Source organism: Amborella trichopoda, chromosome 10, assembly GCF_054954075.1.
Source record: "Amborella trichopoda isolate Santa Cruz 75 chromosome 10, AtrichopodaSantaCruz75HAP2 v2.0, whole genome shotgun sequence".
Taxonomy (NCBI): Eukaryota; Viridiplantae; Streptophyta; class Magnoliopsida; order Amborellales; family Amborellaceae; genus Amborella; species Amborella trichopoda.
In genome coordinates this window covers 42,027,819-42,048,856 of record NC_142345.1, presented here as the reverse complement: position 1 = coordinate 42,048,856, position 21,038 = coordinate 42,027,819, and the positions used below count along the sequence as shown (strand labels likewise).

The following is a 21,038-nucleotide window of genomic DNA, read 5'->3' as shown; positions in this document are numbered from 1 at the left end:
CCATTCTCATCACCGTCCAATTATTGAGTGGATAGCGAGTGGGCCAATCGGAACACTAATGACCCTCTTTTTCAACTCTCCAGCCGTTTATTGGATGGTGATAAAGCATGAACATAAAATTTTATGGTCATGTGAGCATATTATACTGGTACTCCTATGTTTTATAGGAGAGGGTTGTTTTGTCAATTTCTCGACCTATATGATTCTTCGTCTCAGAAGGGTTCTTCTTAGAGAGAGAGAGAGGGTTTTAGCGTTTCAGGCTGCTTCAATGGCGGCCAACTCCAAAAGAATTGCAAACAAATATCAAAACAAAACCCCGAAAACCCTAAAATCAAACCCCAAAAACTTCAAGAGAAGTAAGAAGAATCCCTCTGTGCAGAAACCAAAATCTTTTCCTCTCTCTAAACCTTTCACCATAAAAGAAGATGTAGAGAGAGAAAAAGAAGCTAGTGAAGACGAACAAGAAGAAGAGAGAGAGGAAGAGGCATCTCAGTCTGATGTTTCTTCAGATGGCGACCCCTTCACCGATGATTTCCTTCAAAGCGACAGTGAAAGTGGTGAAGGTACGTCCCTGAAAAAGCCTTTTTCTTTTTTACTGGTATTAATATTGTGTGTCTATCTCTTTTAGAAAGGTAATTACTGGTTTAATGATTTTTATGCGTATTTGTTGAGTTTACAGAGAAGGATTCGGATGAGTCTGATATCGAGGAAAAGTCTCGTATTTTGGATGAAGAGAGAGAAAGAGAAGTGGAGGATGCAGAGGCTGAGTTACAACTTAACATTCAAGAAGAAGCTGATGATTTTAGACTACCAACAAAGGAGGCAAGCGCTCATTCTTCTCTTTCTTCAACATTCTTATTCATGTTCCATCATTTTGTGACTTGACTAAAATAATAATGAAAAACAATCATTTTAATTTGTAAAAAGTGAAAGTTTTCTTGCCCATTTGAGCTTGTCCTCGGTTTGCTTATTCATAAATAGTAAGAAAATGAGAAATATGCTTAACTGTGAGTTGATTCCTGCTCTCGATGACCTGTATCTGAACTAGAGATTTTTTTAAAATTCGAGTTTCTTTTCAATCAGTGAGTTGCTAGAATTAATTAATTAATTATTTTTTTTTTTTTTTTGGCCTCCTTCAAATTCAATTTTGTTGGTATTATAGTGGTCCATTCATCAGTGTGATAAATAGAAAGGTATTGAGTTGGAAAAAGAACGAGCTAATTGACAGTATTGTGACTCTGAATTGAATTATTTCATTGTAGATATTTCAAAATTTTCACTGCATTTTTGTGAGTTAGTTGTTAGTTTTACTTTATTTTTGGGAATTTATAAGTTTTGTTTACTGGAATGGAAGAGCCTTATTCATTGTTATACCTTTGAATTAAAAGATCCGTTTTTGGCTTCCATAGGAGCTTGAAGAAGATTTTCAACGCCCAACTGATCTTCCAAATCTTCAGAGGAGGATAAAAGAGAGTAATGAGCATCTCCTCTTCCACTGCTATCTCTATTTTCTTTCTTCTTGATGGGTAACCATTCTGTTCTACTGATATCATATCAACTTTTTCTCTAATTTTGAGTTATTTATTTTGTTGGGTTGCAGTTGTTCGTGTCCTTTCTAATTTCAATTCTCTGAGACAAGAGGGAGCTGTAAGGAAAGACTACGTTGAGCAGCTCAAGGGGGATTTGGCTTTGTACTATGGATACAATGAATATCTAATTGGAATTCTTGTTGAGGTTATTCTCCATCCCTTTATTTTGTTTCAAAGTACCATGCTCTATAAATCTAGACCCCTGATTTTTTTGTTACGTTTTCTTTATAGTTCCAATGTGGGCCTTATTTTTAATGTTGGGTACTTGCTGCTTTTATTCAGATGTTCCCTGTTGTAGAGCTTGTTGAGCTTATTGAAGCATTCGAAAAACCTCGCCCTGTGAGTTTGCGGACAAACACATTAAAGGTAATAGAGTTTAAATGAAAGGGGTGAAAGTTTTATTGTATTATTTGTGTTAAGTTTACCTCCAGCTGATAGATTGGCTGTTTTCTATAGGTTTTCTAGATGCCATGTATCTGAGTACTGCTATGGACGCCTTCTTCATATACACTAATGCTTTGCCAAGATTTAGAACCTAGAATGTTTGAAAATCTATGTAGATTGTTTATATGTGTACACCGTATCTGTTGGATTGCCATAACTGTCGGTTGTATATTAATAGTCTATTTAGTTATGTGGATAGCATTCTTCACATGTTGGCAATTTTTTTTTTTTTTTTGAAGCTTATGTTGACAATGTCGTACTGAAATATAGAACTTGTACTGAAATTGTACTGAAATATAGAACTTGAGTATTTTGTGATTTAACATGCAGTTGTATTAGATTCTAAGCACATGCATACATACATATATACATTTTTTATGCTTCTATCGAATTAATTTCTGATTTATGGCTATCTCAACTACAGATTAGTGGATACTGTGTGCGCCCACATGTGTTTGTCTGCTGGTTTCCACTAATTTACCTTTTCTTCTACATGCATAGACTCGCAGGAGGGATCTGGCTGGTGTCCTGATTAACAGAGGTGTGAACCTAGATCCACTGAGCAAGTGGTCCAAGGTGACAATACTTAAATTTTTGGTCACAGAAAATACTTCAAATGATTTATTGGATTCGATAGTTTTATGTAACTGTATAAGTAGTACTTCTCTGAATGTTTTAGTTTATTGCAGGTTGGATTAGTTGTGTATGATTCACAAGTGCCTATAGGTGCTACCCCAGAATATATGGCTGGACACTACATGGTATCTTTCATTTTTTATTTGTGATATGTTAAATTGGCATTTTGTGTTTCTTGTCTAAAATTTTACATTTGTCTGCAGCTGCAAAGTGCTAGCTCCTTTTTACCTGTAATGGCCCTTGCACCTCAGGAAAGGGAACGGGTTGTGGATATGGCGTAAGTTTTCATGCTTTTGTTTGCTATGAGTGGATTGAATTTACACGGGGGTTTATTGATGTTCTATATCTTTATCAATGTGTGATTTAGGTTTGATGTTAGTGGTTTATGTCTTCCATTCACTTAGATGAATGCACGTATGCATTAGTAATGTTGAACAACAGCAATTAGTAGTAATGTCAATGAGCATTGATCAAGACTATCATAAAAAAAAGGGGAAAAGGGCACCCTTAATGGATAATGAAGAATTAGTTGGATATGTTTGAGGCTTCTCTAAATGGTTCAAGTGCAAACAATCGATTTCTTCCTGAACACGCTTTCTAAGAAGATTGTCCTGCCTCTTTAACTACAATAAGGAATGAGTCTTCGTCTTTGAATTGCAATTATGTGATCCCTTGTATTAATATCAATTTTCTAAAACCCAGCGATTCTCGATTTGGATTGTCGATCCAGGTTGGGAATTGGCCAGGTTTGATCATGTTCAAGGATAGTATTGCTCCAGGGCCGGTTCCCCCATCCCCCCCCCCCTAAAAAGCCCCTTTCATTTTTTTTTATAAGCCTATCTAATGTTTTGTTAGACCCTCCCTAAACCCCCACCAGATAAACCGTATATTAATTTTTATTTATTTTTTAATATTTTTCTGGATTTGGATCTATCTGGATTTTGATCCAATGAACACGGATCTGTGAGGTGAATGATGCACCCCACCAATCTAGGTTTTGAAACACTGATATTAATATTCAATATTACTAGCCAAGTAGAACACTGACTACTTTAGGTTTGACAACTTACCTTTCTAAATGGTTCCTGTGTGTGGCATCCCCGGCTACAAAAGAGTTCATCGTGGAAATATTTGTGTCTTTTGATCACCTTTATAGCATCATGAGGATGAAAATATGATACATAGGAGGTTACCCATGTTGCTTTGAATAAGATGATTTCAACTTATAAGGAAGTATACTGCCTTTCTTACTAGGTAGTTTATCACTCATTATTTCTCCTTTTAGGACCCAAAGTTGCTCCATAGAAGTTCCCATACAGATTATGTTCAAGTAGGCATATGGAAAATATAAAACTGCACTTGTACAACCCCAGCAATATCTAAGAAAACTTAATCCTTTTGTTGAAGGATAGGTTAGCTTGTTTGTGCTTTTTCTGGAAAATTCTTCAGGGGTTCGAACCCTTGATCTCCCTCACGCAAACTGAGATTTCCACTACTGAGCTGAAACCTGAATGGCAACTTCAGTCTTTTATCAATATAACCCATCAACTTTCATCTCTTTGAATGCCTCTTTGGAACACCTGAACACAAACTTGGGGTTCAATTCTTACTCAATTTTTGCTTCACCAATTGTGATGGGATCATTCTCAAGCTGCAGATGGGCTACATATCAAATTTTTTCTTTGTTGAACATCCCTTAGTTATTTCCTGATCCAGTGTTTAACCCCAGGAGGCTACTTGCGCATTACTCTACAGAGGAATCTGTTCATTCAAGTTGGAGATGTGAAATAGTTCAGAAAAGGATTAAGAGATAGCAAAAGTGTGCATATCTGATTTCTTATTGCTCTCATTTTTCTTCTTCATCAATATAGTTTTATTGATGCTGGCATAAGCCCTATAAAATCTTCATTAGCTGATGATCTAGAAGAACAAGATGCTTAACTTTGAGTGAATGATTTTGAGAAAATCTCATTACCTTTAGAACGGCAAAGATAATATTTTTTTTTGAGAGATGGTTAACATCTGCAAAGATAATATTCATTTGATGCAGTGCAAGATAGTGAGTTATCCGCTATACTTTGGGGGGTATAATGAAGAACATGTTATCATTGGAGACTTAATGTTGTAGTCGTCATTTCTGTGAATGATGCTCCGCAACATTATTCATAATATTTTCCTTGGGCAATGGTCCCTTTCCTTAATAAAAAGAATTCTTTAGAGCATGTTCAATAATCAAACTACTTTGTTCTCTCTAATGCTTTCTTTCTTTTTTTTGTGATACACCAGAATGTGTACTATCACAATCAGTAAAATCTTTGGAGTTTGCCAATTCCATTTTCCTGGATGTTTCTTTGTGCTTTGGTTCAAGATCAACCTATCTGTTTTTGCGAGTATTTGCAACAAAGTAAAATAGCTTTTATTTGAAGGTTGCTCCTGCAGTAACTTCACTCTATTTCAAAAATATGCGTTTTCATTTTTTGGCCATACTTGTGCATTTGCTTTTTTTTTTTTGGATAGTTCACACAGACATCAATAACGGTGTCCACAGTGCCTATTTTCATAAGTATATGACAACCTTTTGCAGTGCTGCTCCTGGTGGTAAAACAACTTATATTGCAGCTCTCATGAAGAATACTGGTATATACTCCTTCCTGTTGTATGTGATTCATTGTTATCCCAGTGATATGTGAAGATTTGTTATACTATTCAAGCTCTTTCCTTTTCACATTCCCATTTACCACTTTGAGGTACCATGGTGTTCATTGATACATATAGTCCATAAATATGAGTTTTTTTAAAGTGGAGGACTAATTGCATTGCTGGTTACTGCGTTACCATGACCAAAAGATCTATCTGGCCCATTAGAGTAAGGGAATATGCCAATAGTTGAGCATTGGCTTTAAAGGCTGTCGATATGCCACATTGAAAGCAGGCGGGTTGATAGAACTGAGAACTCTTCCGTGAGTAGCTCTTTAGAGCTCTCAAGGTGTGAGCCGTGAGTTCTCACTGTGGTTCCGAGTTCTGAGTTGAGCTGTTGCATCGCTATATGAGTTTTTTTTTTTGCCCTTTTTATTCTTGATGAGTTAATTTTATTATGTTTATTGTTGGTGAATACTTTTTTACTCTGTGCAATTCCCCTGGTTCTTTCTTTTTCTTCTCTTTGCTTTTTTGGGTGAGGGGCAGGGGTTTTAGGAAGGATTGATTTGGGTGACAAATTAAATTTTCTTTCTGAAAATTTAAAAGTATTGTTCATAAATATTTCACAGTGGCAAATGACAGAGTGAACTGCATGATATTGTTAGAAGATAGTTCTAAAATGAGCCAAGCGTCCACATTCTCAAGATTAGTCAAAGGGTTCTTGAAATTAGGTTGACTAGTTGGCTTCATTGAGAAAGAGAACACTTGCCTTTGCCACATCAAGCCTCTGTATTTTCATGTGGCTTGCATGAAAACACTAAACCTTTGCCTGCTACAACTTTGACTTTCCCCAAGATTGCCTTAAGAACGCCACCATGTTAAGATTGGTTTGGCATGTCAGTTAAAAAATTTAAAAGATTTGAGTTAGCGTCATGGGTTTCTTTTAGAAATGCCCATTTTTCCAATCTAATTAATACTTGAATCCATACCGAATTCTGGATTTAATAGGATTTAGTTTGCAAAGTTATTACTTATCCATGTTTCTTTTCATTTTTCTCTGTTTCATGCTTGCTTTTCTTTTGCAGGCATTATTTATGCAAATGAGATGAAGGTTCCCAGGCTTAAATCATTGTCTGCAAATTTACATCGTATGGGAGTGACTAATACCATAGTTTGTAACTATGATGGCAAGGAGGTCAGTTCTTTTGTTTGGGTTTATTTGGTGTATTGGGAATTCAGTTGCTTTACTTAGTGAGAAACTATACTATAATTCAGGGTTTGAAAAATCAGAAGTTGGGCTCAGTTCAGCCTGCATAAGGTTACCCTAAAGACTCGGCATATGCCTGTCTGTGGGGATGTGAGGTGTATACACACACACACACATAGGATTATGTTAGGGTACTCTTCCACATGGAGTATTTCCTTAAAGTGCTCAACATTTTTGGGCACTCATTACCCTTACCCCACAATGTATGAACTTTTTGTTTATCTGTATTTAAGGTAATTTTTCAAGGGTAAAGGTGAAATTCTTGATAGAAAGGAAAACATTTATTAACTATATTAGAGAATGACATCATCTACATGAGGTGTGGCATTACCCATATGGAGTATTAAATGTTTTTTAACCATTCGTAGAATCCCACTAGTGTCTTATGGAAATATTTACTCTACCCCTTCTAGTGACGAAAAATACCCTTGCTCAAAATTTTTTGTATTATAAATATAATGAAAGGGTAATTGAGCGTCTAAAAATGTTGAGGACATTAAAGAAATACTCCATGTGTAACTTCGGCACCGTCCGACTTTTTCGGACGGCGTGGATTAAAAGACCGCAACGGACCTACTATGTCCATTACGGTACCACAAGGGACTGCGGTACTTTTTCACGTAAACATAGTAAGTCCGTTGCGGTGTTTTTTCACACAAAAAAACACGGACACCACTACGAATCCCGTAGATCCGTGGCGATTTTTAAGGCAAAACCGCCACGGACCGTAGCGGGGCGAAACACTATTTAATTTCGCCTATAGGTGTTTTTAAGATTTTTCCTATATATATATATATATATATATATATATATATATGTATGTATAAAAGAGTGGGTTAAGGGGTTGCAAGGTAGTGGGTAGGTGCTTATATACATTTGTGTGTGAATGGAGAGAGGGTGCCCCCTGCAGCCCCCATCCAACCCTCCCCCCCCCCCCCAACAAAAAGAGAGAGAGAGAGAGAGAGAGAGAGAGAGAGAGAGAGATTTGGCTAAAAATATAAATGTCAAGAGTGAGTAGTATTAAATTTTTTTGAAATAATGCAACACGATTTGTGAAAGGTGATCTCTCTTAATCCAAACACACCGGATAGCATGTGATAAATATTAGGGAACTCAAGCTTTTTAACCATTAGTCCTCCCATTAAAAAGCCAAAAATAGCAAGTGATAAATTTAGGAAATAGAAAGTAATAAATATGAGTAACACGCTATATATGAGGAATAGAGTACTATATAACAAAGTAGAGTAGTTTTACGACTCTGGGTGTGTGGTCAGGTCCATCAGGTGAGTTGGCATGTTGGGTCAACCCAGCGAGTTCCTATTTGATCCACTGAGGTTTTGAACCACGCTATAATTTAATGGTGAATGGTGTGGTACTTTGTGTAACCACCCTAAACAATGGACAGAGATGGTGAAAATGGGAGCTGCCAGAATGGGAGATATGACCCATGGTGCGTCCCGATCTTTCTCTATCACTGGTCCATCGTTTCTGTGGATAGTGATGATCCCAATTGTATATGGTGTCTCACAGTCTGGTGCATTGTGCTATATTTTTTTATTTTATCTGGTAAATAGTACTTTATGGTCACATAATCTACTACTTTGTCGTTTCTAGTTGTACCTGGTAATTTATATTCTGTTGACAGCTTGCAATACAAATTCTTTTTTTTCTTTCCCCCTCACTTATGGCTTTTGTACCTGCAGCTTCCTAAGATCCTGGGTGTGAATTCTGTTGATAGAGTGTTGTTGGATGCACCATGCAGTGGGACTGGGGTTAGTAATTTTGATTGGAAAGAATAAGATAGTCCAAATGGACCATGGAAGACCATAGTTCCATTGAGCTCATCACCTTTTGATTGAGTGATGGCTGATGGTGAAGAGAGGCCCACTAGAAAAGAATATGAACACAATGGGGGGTTCCTACTCTTATATCCATCACTGCCATTTCATTGCTTGGTTATGGCCCCCCCTATAGAAAACAACTTTACTTAGTCCATCAGATAATTAGTATACTCTGGCCATTTTGGTTTAATAACCTTCCCTTACCCTTCATGATTGGACTTAACCAAATGTTTTTTCTTATCTGTACTTGTTTGGTTATTCAAGTTGTGGATACTTCTCATTCATGAAACCTTAACTGATCTTGCTACTTATCTTTCAGGTTATATCCAAAGATGAATCTGTCAAGGCAACCAAAACTGACGAAGATATACAGAAGTCGGCTTTCCTTCAGAAGGCATGTATAAACTTCATTTTCTTGTGAGACATATTCTGAAAATTTTAATGCTTTCCTGGTTCTCTCCTTGAAAAGAAAAACATAGGGCCTTTAGGATAGGTAAACTTCATTATCATGCTGCATAGTTTTTATCATGGAAAATTGTTTCATGCGGACTGGACTGCATTTCTATAATATGCGGTCTAGAGGTATAAAGTATCCATCTTAAACATGGATGCAAATAGGTGGTCCATATAAAAATAAGTGTAACTAACGGTCCAAATGTTTTCTTAATACAATTATTATTTTTAGTTTTCAAAATTTTTTTGTTTCATTTTCATGTTCTCCATGTTAAATATTATATATTTTCTAAAAATTAGGATCAAATTATATTTAAAAAATATATTTATTGCCAAGTATGCAATTCTACAATATGTGGGCTGGTCGCATAGAATCCACGTCCTTTTATCATTTCATCTTGTCAGCGGTCAGCTATAATATAGAATTCATAGTTTGGGAAATCGAGATCTTTTGAGTGAACCTGTTAAATGTATTCAAGTTCAGAATTGACTTACTGAAACATAACTTTATCATCTTCTTTTGTTTCACACAGTGGTTTAAAAAGCGGATAGGTGACCCGGATCGGGCATCTCAAAAACCCATCCAGATCGGCAAATCGGCGATCTGGATCGGGAATAGGCTGAATCGGTCTGATTAAACCTTAAAAAAAATTCGAAAAAATTATTAAAATTCATTATAAATGTTGTTTTTTAGGATTTCAATAAGAAATGATGTTACTCCATTAAGAATTTTCATTTCTTTGCATGAATATGCGAATATTGATATGTTCTTTTCCTACATGAACTATTATTTATCATTTAATTTACATCACATAAAAGGATAAACATAGAATTATCATGGATTAAGTATATCATCATACATGGACTACAATAAAGCATACAATTCGTAACATACGATCTAAAAATAAAATGACAGACGACGTCGTTTTTCATTTTAGTCATGCCGGTGCCATTGATTGAATTCACGTGACAATTCATTGACTCGTTCTAAAAACGAATCATCCAAATTAGTGGGCACTTGACTATACCCAAATCCTTGAGCGTTAGTGTTTTGTTGTGGTCTTAATCCAAAATCCCCAAAGCTTGTCCATCCTTCATGCTCACCTACACTATCGTGCTCATCCCTACCATCTTGTTGTTGAGACTCGATATGTGAATAATTTGGCTGGGATTGGATGGCCTCAGAATCATCATCTCTCTCATTTTCCCTTAGACCCCCTTCCCACTCTCCTTCATTAGGTGCAATATCACCGACATCTCCGACAAACTGTGGATATGTTGGCGGGCTACTTCCTCTTTCATGCTGCTCATCACCTTTTTCAAGATTTTCCTCGCCGATAACTTCAAGGAACGCTCTCTTGTGCAATATTGGCTCCTCTTCTTTTACTACTTATTGTTCTGCTGTGTCTGTGACAAATGTTGTGTCCAAGTCTATCGGCCCATAGTCTTCAAACTTCTTTCTTATTTGTCGCTCTCGGAGGTTTAAGTTGTAATGAAAGTAGACTAGTTTATGAAGCTTCTTCGAAGCGAGTCGATTCCTCCTATAATGTGCAACCATTGGAACGTACTCCAGTTTCGCTCACAGCCAGTAGCAGAACATGTCTGGAAGAGCACTTTGATTGCTATCCTTTTTAAGTGACGTGCATCACTACCATATATCTCCTACCATTCAGCTGGATTAAAATGTAAAAAGCATTGTAAGGGCAAAAACAATTCATCAGATTAAATATATGAATGAACAAAATATTAGTTAGGGGATAACTTGGATCCATCTTAGTTCGAGAATTCCTGACAAGTCTAGTTTCGAAGGATCCTATAGCATCCCTATACATAGGGAGCTAAAACAAAATATTTTTAGTGCATTATTCCTCACAAATATAACAACTCAATCAAGTTCTTACCCAAATATTAAATAATACCTCTTTTATTGCTGCTACCTGGTTTCGATGGCTTCTCTCCGACCTGACAATAATGTATCTGATCCTTCCATAATTTTGTGGGGATGTTCAGGTGTCAAATAGAAAAATTTTGGGTTGAAGTAGTAACCTAAAAAATATATAGATAGAGAAATGTCATTTAAAATTTAATAAAAAAATAATTTAGAATGAAACATCTAATGATATAAATATATATTTACCTGCATAATGAATTGAACGTCTAAATTTGGTGTTCCACCTTTTTTGTATAATCTCGATCACTTTACTAGTAAAACTACACTTGTCCCCAATAGCTGATTTGGCCCTTTCGATACCTTCATAAAGGATGCCCATGGTAGCTTTCTTGTCAGCATCCACCATTCTTAATACCGTGACCAAAGGGGCAGTGGCCTCTACGATACTGGAATATCGAGACCAAAACCTCTTATTTGAGACTATGCCGTCCACTTTTAGCCCGGTACTGGACTTCGAGAGGCGGTCATTTAACCACTCTTCACTGGTAAACAATCTCTTTAATGCACCTTCAGATTCCCGAATAGAGTCCACAGCCAAGTAATCTGTCGCAAAACGGGTTACTGCAGGCTTGATTATCTCTATTTTCTTAGACTGTTCTCTGAACAAAAATAAAATTTTAGATTGGTTCTATATAAATCTTGACACCAACCTCGCTTCTTGCAGAGTCTCCTTCACAATTTTGATCTCATCGATCTCCTCTAACATAAGATCGATGCTGTGTGCAGCACACAGGGTCCATACAAGATGATTCCTCGTATCCATCAACTTGCTGCCTGCAGAAACACATGCACGTGCATTGTCCGTAATAAACTGGACTACATGCTTATCTCCCACCTCCTCCACTATCTGATCATATAGTCGTACGAAGAAGTTTGCATCCTTCTTCATCTTTGATACGTCTTTGTTAGACAAAAAACTGTACCTTTTGGGGAATAAGCCAAGAAGTTTAAAAACTCTTTTTTGCTAACTTTATCCAACCAACCATCACTCATGAGAGTAATGCCTGTCCTTGGCCAACTCTGTTTATATTATTCAATCCACTTTTTAACTTCCTCCACCTCTTCATCCAATATTGTCCCACTGAGCTCATATGCCGTCGGGGGTTTTACCCCGGGCCCGGCTCTCTGGATTGCGTTGACCATAGGTGGAAAATATGGGCTATTGGCTGCATCAAAGGGGATCCCTTTATCGTAGAACCATTTACCAACATATCTGCCCAACATGTTTCTCGTCCCTTTCACCATGCCTTTGAGGGCCATCTGTTCTGACTTAGGCTTTGAGAGAAATGGGTCTATACGACCATGACCTGCAATACTGACACTCCTAGATAAGCTAGAAACAATTTCTTCAACGTCTGATTCCTCTTAATACATATTGCCATCAACCCCTCCATACATATTTGAGTTGGGCCCGCCATACATCTAGGAGTGTCAGTATTGCAGGTCATGGTCGTATAGACCCATTTCTCTCAAAGCCTAAGTCAAAACAGATGGCCCTCAAAGGCATGGTGAAAGGGACGAGAAACATGTTGGGCAGATATGTTGGTAAATGGTTCTACGATAAAGGGATCCCCTTTGATGCAGCCAATAGCCCATATTTTCCACCTATGGTCAACGCAATCCAGAGAGCCGGACCCGTGGTAAAACCCCCGACAGCATATGAGCTCAGTGGGACAATATTGGATGAAGAGGTGGAGGAAGTTAGAAAGTGGATTGAAGAATATAAACAGAGTTGGCCAAGAACAAACATTACTCTCATGAGTGATGGTTGGTTGAATAAAGTTAGCAAAAAGGAGTTTTTAAACTTCTTGGCCTATTCTCCAAAAGGTACAGCTTTTTTGTTAGCAAAGACGTATTAGGGATGAAGGATGCAAACTTCTTCGTACGACTATATGATCAGATAGTGGAGGAGGTGGGAGATAAGCATGTAGTCCAGTTTATTACGGACAATGCACGTGCATGTGTTTCTGCAGGCAGCAAGTTGATGGATAAGAGGAATCATCTAGTATGGACCCCGTGTGCTGTACACAACATCGATCTTATGTTAGAGGAGATCGATGAGATCAAAATTGTGAAGGAGACTCTGCAAGAAGCGAGGGTGTCAAGATTTATATAGAACCAATCTAAAATTTTATTTTTGTTCAGAGAATAGTCTAAGAAAATAGAGATAATCAGGCCTGCATTAACCCGCTTTGCGACAGATTACTTGGCTGTGGACTCCATTCGGGAATCTGAAGGTGCATTAAAGACATTGTTTACCAGTGAAGAGTGGTTAAATGACCGCCTCTCGAAATCCATCGGCATCCTTTATGAAGGTATCGAAAGGGCCAAAGCAACTATTGGGGACAAGTGTAGTTTTGCTAGTAAAGTGATCGAGATTATAGAAAGAAGGTGGAACACCAAATTTAGATGTCCAATTCATTATGCAGGTAAATATATATTTATATTATTAGAATGTTTCATTCTAAATTATTTTTTTATGAAATTTTAAATGACATTTCTCTATCTATATATTTTTTAGGTTACTACTTCAACCCAAAATTTTTCTATTTGACACCTGAACATCCCCACAAAATTATGGAAGGGGTCAGATACATTATTGCCAGGTTGGAGAGAAGCCATCGAAACCAAGTAGCAGCAATACAAGAGGTATTATTTAATATTTGGGTAAGAATTTGATTGAGTTGTTATATTTGTGAGGAATAATGCACTAAAACGAAATATTTTGTTTTAGCTCCCTATGTATAGGGATGCTATAGGATCCTTCGGAACTAGATTTGCCAGGAATTCTCAAGCTAAGATGGAACCAGGTTATCCCCTAACTAATATTTTGTTCATTCATATATTTAATCTTATGAATTTTTGCCCTTACAAAGCTTTTTGCATTTTTATCTTGCTGAATGGTGGGAGATATATGGTAGTGATGCACCTCACTTAAAGAGGATAGCAATCAAGGTGCTCTCCCAGACATGTTCTGCTACTGGCGGTGAGCCAAACTGGAGTACGTTCCAATGGTTGCACACTACTAGGAGGAATCGACTCGCTTCGGAGAAGCTTCATAAACTAGTCTACATTCATTACAACTTAAACCTCCGAGAGCGACAAATAAGAAGGAAGCTTGAAGACTATGAGCCCATAGACTTGGACACAATATTTGTCACAGACATAGCAAAACAATGGGTAGTAGAAGAAGAGGAGCCATTGTTGCTCAAGAGAGAGTTCCTTGAGGCTATCGGTAAGGAAGATCTTGAAGAAGGTGATGAGCAGCATGAAAGAGGAAGAGCCCGCGAACATATCCACAGTTCGTCGGAGATGTCGGTGATATTGCATCTAATGAGGGAGAGTGGGAAAGGGGTCTAAGGGAAATTAGAGAGATGATGATTCTGAGGCCACCCAATCCCAGCCAAATTATTCACATATCGAGTCCCAACAACAAGAGGGTAGGGATGAGCACGATAATGTAGGTGAGCATGAAAGATGGACAAGCTTTGGGGATTTTGGATTAAGACCACAACAAAACACTAACACTCAGGGATTTGGATATAGTCAGGTGCCCACTAATTTGGATGATTCGTTTTTAGAGCGAGTCAATGAATTGTCACGCGAATTCAATCAATGGCACCAGCGTGACCAAGATGAAGAACGTCGTCTGTCATTTTATTTTTAGATCGTATGTTACGAATTGTATGCTTTATTGTAGTCCATGTATGATGATATACTTAATCCATGATAATTCTATGTTTATCCTTTTGTGTGAAATAAATTAAATGGTAAATAATAGTTCATCCAGGGAAAGAACATATCAATATTCGCATATTCATGCAAAAAAATGAAAATTCTTAATGGAGTACCCTCATTTCTTATTGAATTTTTAAAAAACAACATTTATAATGAATTTTAATAATTTTTTTGGATTTCTTTTAAGGTTTAATCTGATAGATTCCTGATCCAGATCGCCGATCCGGATGGGTTTTTGAGATGCCCGATCCGGGTCACCGATCCGCTTTTTAAACCACTGGATGTGGGGCTGAGAATTTCCCTAGTTAGATCCTCTGTGTTACCTTTGTGTATAGGGAAGCATACGAAAAGAATGTGGCATGGAGTTGTGGAAAGCTTTACGAGGAAACTTCACTCATGGAAGTCAAAGTTCTTATCTATGGAGGCGTGGGTTTACTTTAATCATGTCTTCATATCCAAATTTCCCAACCCATTGGAGACTGCTTTCAATGCTAGCATCTGTAATGAACATCAAAACTTGTGAGACTTTTCATGGATTGACTGTCAGGATAAGCACAAGTTCCATTTAGTTCATTGGAATATGTTGTGTCAGCCAAAAAGCAAATCGTGAATTGGTATTAAAACAGTCAAGGAAACCAACCTTCATCTCATAGGGAAGTGGTGATGGCTGCTTTGAGATGAAGGAGATCAACTTTGGAAACAGTTGCTACTCGATGAGTGTGGAATGGATGACTCAGGATGCTTGCCTGAGGCCATCGTATGGCCAGGCAAGGCATCTGGTTCTCGGAAGTGAATAAATAGATGTTGCCAGGAATTTTCATAAACATCAGATTTCAGATAGGAGATGGTAGTAGGGCGAGGTTTTGGAAGCATGTATGGTTGGGAGATGGAGCACCAAGCACTATAGGAAAGATACCCATAGTTGCATCTCTTGGCTTCTAATCAGGATGCAAAGGTCAAAAAATTGATACAAGGAGGGGCCACCAAATGACATTAACTTCAAATATGTGAAGGGAATTAAAATGATGAAGAGAGGAATGTGTCACTTAGCCTGCTTAAATAGCTGCTGGGCTTTTTCCTCCTTCCTAGGAAGGGCAGACAGAGCTATCCAGTTGTCTCTAAGTAAACGGAGAATTTTCAATGTAAGTCCTATATTTAGTGAGGTCTACTGGATAAAATGATGTCGCTAAAAAAAAAAAGGGTCTATTCCTGGACCACTGAATACCCAGATGTTCACTTGGTTGATATGACTTGACAAAGTGCTAACTATTGACCAACTGATAAGGAAGGGTATGCCTGTTTTAAATAGTTGTGCCATGTGCAAGTGTGATGGGAAATTGTTAAGATATCGTCTCTTGCATTGTGAAGCATCACGGAACTTTTGGGTTTCATATTTAGTCTTTTTGGGTTTTATTGGGCCATACCTGTGTCAATGGAGGCATTGTTCTCTCAATCGTTTACCCCTTCTCTACCAAAATATGGGTCGATCTTATGGAGATTGGGAAGATTAGCAGTTTTATTGATCCTCAAGGGCCTCAATTTCAAAGTTTTGAAGGACTGTAAGAGAAGGTAATGGTCATAATCATTTCTTGGGCACGTGCTAGGAATGAGTTCAGGGGCTATTTGGCTTCAGACTTTGAGACACAAGGGTAGGTTATAGCAAGGGGAACAGTTCCAAGAAGTAAAAGATCCCATAGGTGGTTGCCTCCCTTTGAGGGCAGCATCTTACTGAACCTGATGGAAGGTCGAGGGCAAAATTCTCACCTGCCTGATTTGGTCGGGTGTTGAAGATTACCAGGGTAGGGTGATTATGTCCTACATGGCTCTCCTTACTAGATGTGATTCAAATAGGTCTATGTTTACATCATATAAGTAGCAGTTATGCCCCCAATTGTCAATACCCATATAAGTTGTTTAGATATGCTGTACATATCGGCTCAGTACCAAACACCGATCTATGTGGAGTCAGCATGTGAAGTTTGACTTAGACGCCATTCAAGCATGTCCTTACAAACACTTGGTGTTTTGAGTAACTATTGCCACCTTTGTCGAATCAAAGTGTTAGTACTATATCTGCATGAAGTTGATTATTTTCTTGCCTTTTATTTGCACTGTTCAAAAACTTGGGACTTGAATTGGCTGGCAATATGATTGAAGTTTATTTGTTTGAGTTTTTTTATTAACAGCAATTGATTCTTGCTGCAATTGACATGGTGGATGCCAATTCAAAAACTGGGGGATACATAGTTTACTCAACTTGTTCCATAATGATCCCTGAGGTATGCTTGCTTAATTACTTAATATTCACCTTTTTTTCATTGTTTTAATTACAAAATTTTATTTTTAGGACCTTGTTGATATATGAGGCATCCTCTCTAAGCATAATCTGCTCTTTTGCAGAATGAAGCGATTATAGACTATGCATTGAAGAAGAGACATGTGCGACTTGTTCCATGTGGCTTGGATTTTGGCCGACCTGGGTAAGCTTTATTAAAGTTCAGAAAAAACAGGAAATGATTCAAGAAAAAAAGCAAGTAAATGATTCATGCTACCCTTTATGAGTGTCTTCTAGAAACTATGACCATCAACCACAGAAGTTAAACTTGTAAGGTCCAGGATTTGCTCCTGCAAGAGCACCATTCTTGAAATTAAACGGTTGTTCAGCCTTAGAATCTTTTGGATACCGCTTCAAACCCCAACTGTTTTTAGAAATTCTTCTTTTTCAATTTAAAATAATTGACTAATACGGGGGTCAGTACCCATAACATTTTTGCCTTTGACAGTCAATTTACATCAGTTTCACTAACATTTGCTTTTATTTCTTCCCAGGTTTATACGATATAGGGAGCATCGTTTCCATCCTTCATTGGAGAAAACTAGGCGCTTCTATCCACATGTTCATAACATGGATGGCTTCTTTGTGGCCAAGGTATTTCACCAGGCAAAGCAATAGTACAATTTATGGTATACAACTTTTAGGAATGGTACACCTCTAGCAGTATTGAAGTCAAACAAACAGTGGGGATAGCCATACCATGGTTAACTGGGAGTGTCTTCCATAGGAGGCAGTCCCACCCCAGGAACATGGTCCTGTGCTGCCAGAGCTGATCCTTCTTGGGATCCTTCTCCTGAGTACTGATCTCAGTCAAGTTAGCATGGGAGTTTGGTCTCATTTAGCATGGGATCATGATCCATAGTCCTTATTACCCTCAATGATAGGGATGCCCTTGGGAAAAGTTTTGAACCTTAACATAAGGAACACACCAGTAATATGAACTTTTTGGAAACTATTTACTTCTATAAAAGTAGTAACAGTACCTAATCATAGGTAGGGATCTGTCAGGTGGGTTGATGGATATGTCATTATGGACACATAGGTTACCTTAAAAAAGGGGAACTTTATCGAAATAACTTTTCCATTTATTAACAATTTGTCATTGGGATTGTATACTATGAGACCATTTATCTTTGTTACAAGGTTAACAAAGAGGCTGCAATTACTCCTAGCCATCAGATGTCAAATTGGATTGCTTGGGTGTGTTGTGAGGTTCGAGTAATTTCTATTTGAACTTCGAGTTTAGTCAATGACACACTTATTGCCACCCGATTTGAAATCTAACGAACAAGTGTGATCTTCTTGTACTAAAAGTAAATGGTCTCTCTATGTACTTTTCCTTTATCGTATTAACCGTTTCCAACTATCAACTCATGATCATGTGCAATTTGATGGGCCTTTTGAAATTAAATCAATAGAATCGGTTAAAATATTAAAGAGTTCATCGCATAGGTGCATTCTGATAAATTTCCTTAAATAATTATTGCATTAAAGGTAACTACCAAAAGAGATGAAAATTGCTTAGTACTTTAGAATGCAATAAGTTTGATATTAAAATTGGACAGTCTTAATCTTTCCTAAGAAGTTTACAGAATTGAACCATTTTGGAATTGAATATAATTTAAAATTGTATTTATTATTTTAAAATAGAACATGCTTTCATAAAAATAAATACAATTTTTTGATATGGGAAAATAAATGATACTCTTTTGAGTAATAGTATAATCCCTAGAAATTTATTCAGTTCTACTGTGGAATTTTAATATGCATTCGCATATCATTTAATATTTCCATAAGTAAATTCTAAGTAATTTTATAATTTTAGCCTATTTATATGTTATTGTACCGCTCCCATGGCCCTTCCAAAGTAGGGAGCTTCTGCCAGCAACAATCTCTCACTCAACTCCTAACAACTATGTACCACACATGGCTGGTCGTCCATCTCCAGGCACTACTTTGTATCTCTGTTTGCTAAGGGGAATGAATGGTGGACGCAACCATTATGGACCAAATACATATACCATGGACTATATACATCAATTGGTGCATGTTTCAGTTTCCTTTTCATGGCATTGTATACGGTGCTAACATGGGGTTTCCTGCTGCTGACTAGCACCTCGTCAGCCAGCAAAGGTCAACAAAGGATGGTTGGGATGTGTTGTTCTTTGCTCGTAGTATGTCAATAAGTTTTGACAGACGTTGAGTGGAGGAACGTCACACCCCAGCTGTCTGCTATCGGTTTCAGATGAGTTTGGGAGGTGCTGGCGAACTGTAGGAAATCCAAAGTGCGAGCATGGAACACTTCCCCTTAGTAGTATACTTCATCCAATTTTTTTTTTATACAATTTATTATGCAAGAAACAATGAGATACAAGATATGTTTGGTTTGTATCAAGGATGCATGCATTTGAAGCTTATTTTTTTTGGGGGGGTCTTTTCCGTCAAATGGATTTTGATTTTTCATCCATAAAAGAAATAGAACTATTTCTAGTGAAAGAAAAAGATATTTTGCCATGGGCATCATATTTTCTTAGTTTATATTCATCAATGATTTCTAGAACTACTTCTAGTGAAAGAAAAAGATATTTTTGCCATGGGCATCATATTTTCTCAGTTTATATTCATCAATATTTTCTTAGTGTTATACTTTTGCTTACATGTCTATTTATTTATTTACATGATTTGCAGTTGAGAAAGTTGAGCAATTCCAAGCGTGAACAAAATCCAAATGATGCTTCAGAAACAACTGAAGAGATTCCAAAGGCAAACAACAGTGAAACCCAAGAGGAGGTTCCAAAAGCTGAACTTCAACAACTAGAAAATGGGAATAATCACACGAAGAACCCTATGAAAAAGCGTGAAAAGAAACAGATTAAGAAGGGTGCTAAGGAGGGCCAAAAGACAAATGAGGATGTGAAGAATACTAGAGAAGAAAAGCCGACATCCAGAAAGGAGTTTAAAGAGAAAAGAAAATTCCCAAGCCCTGAAGAAATCTCTAGAGCAAGGTAAAACTCTCTATCTCTCTTGCACACACAGTCAAGCTGCCCTTCAAATCCCTGTTCAGGGAAAGGATTTTTAAGCAAGGAAGATATCTCCCTCCTCTCTCTCTCTCTCTCACACACACATCCACAGAGTCAAGCTGGGCTTCAAATCCCTGTTTGGATGGGGAGGATTTTTAAGCAGGGAAGAAATCTCTCTCTCTCCCGCCCTTCAAGGTTTGGCTTTTTAAATTTTCCATGTGAATATGATGCAGGGAAGAGAAGAGGGAAGCAATGAGGAAAAGGAAGGCGTTGGGCATCAGTGACCCATCTTCCCAGGTGGAGAAGCAGCAGCCCCCAAAATCAGAAAGAGAAGAGAAAAGAGTGAAGAGACGGAACAGTGAAAACAAAACAATGAAGAGAGAACCCAAGAAAAACAAGTTAAAACAGTGAAGAGGGAGAGAATTTCTATCTTAAGTAATTATCATCCCGCCTTGCGGGCCCCACAGCTGCTTGAACACCGTGTGGCAGCATACTATTGGCTCTAAGCCTACCAGCTATTAAAGTGGGCCCTGTTTTTTCAAGGGGGTTTGTGCAATTTTGTTAATTAGTCTAAATTATTTTCTTCTTTGCTCCTATTTTCTCCTATTTTTGTCTTTTGGATAGGTAATTTGAACCCTTGACCTAGTGTTGAGCCCCATTAAATACTTGGAGAGAGTGGCATCATAAGCATCTTGTTTTCCTGTGCATCCATGGCTGCTAAATTCTCTTATTTATACTGATGGATAGTCTAGATTTTCTTGACGAGCGTGTGCAGGAATCTAGGCAGTTAAATAATGTAAAATAATTTCAATAAAATTAGATAATAACTAGCTTTAATTCCCATTGTGGGCTTTGGTATGACACCAAGGTATCATTTTTCCTGTCGAGCTACTATGGACCACCTGGTATTTGAACCTTGAGCTTTGTCCTACCGTTCAAGAAATTGCCGGTGTAATTCGGTACTCGCACGAGCAGACTGGATCAGGAGTCGGGCGTACCTGGCTGGAAAACCTTTTCCTTTGGACTTGGAAACGAGTTCTAATTCAATGATGGAGATGCTAATGTTTTAACCAAAACTATAAATTGCACCAACATATGAAATGAAATTATGATGTGGGTGCCAGCCC

General features: G+C 37.6%; 1 protein-coding gene across 2 annotated transcripts; it reads left to right on the top strand.

The window, feature by feature from the left end:
• Positions 1–229: 229 nt before the first annotated feature.
• Positions 230–20,618, top strand: LOC18447630 (26S rRNA (cytosine-C(5))-methyltransferase NOP2B). 2 transcript variants are annotated; one of them, XR_016042191.1, is made up of 19 exons: positions 230–563; positions 680–822; positions 1,410–1,473; positions 1,601–1,734; positions 1,872–1,955; positions 2,535–2,609; positions 2,723–2,794; positions 2,873–2,946; positions 5,254–5,306; positions 6,392–6,501; positions 8,277–8,345; positions 8,734–8,808; positions 13,340–13,467; positions 13,553–13,628; positions 16,743–16,835; positions 16,957–17,036; positions 17,386–17,485; positions 19,580–19,896; positions 20,145–20,618. XR_016042191.1 is itself a non-coding variant. In XM_006857724.4 (17 exons), the coding sequence occupies exons 1-17, from the start codon at positions 269–271 to the stop codon at positions 20,320–20,322; spliced, it is 2,016 nt and encodes a 671-aa protein (XP_006857786.2). In that variant the 5' UTR covers positions 230–268; the 3' UTR covers positions 20,323–20,618. The 2 variants fall into 2 exon arrangements, 1 of the variants encoding a protein (XP_006857786.2); XM_006857724.4 differs by lacking the exons at positions 13,340–13,467; positions 13,553–13,628.
• Positions 20,619–21,038: the final 420 nt, after the last annotated feature.

What these genes read in the sequence shown, in the direction of transcription:
- LOC18447630 (XM_006857724.4), top strand. Translation starts at nt 269, where the DNA reads ATGGCGGCCAACTCCAAAAGAATTGCAAACAAATATCAAAACAAAACC. An exon ending in TAATTGGAATTCTTGTTGAG is followed by an intron (nt 1,735 to 1,871) that starts GTTATTCTCCAT and finishes GCTTTTATTCAG; the next exon opens with ATGTTCCCTGTTGTAGAGCT. An exon ending in TGCGGACAAACACATTAAAG is followed by an intron (nt 1,956 to 2,534) that starts GTAATAGAGTTT and finishes CTACATGCATAG; the next exon opens with ACTCGCAGGAGGGATCTGGC.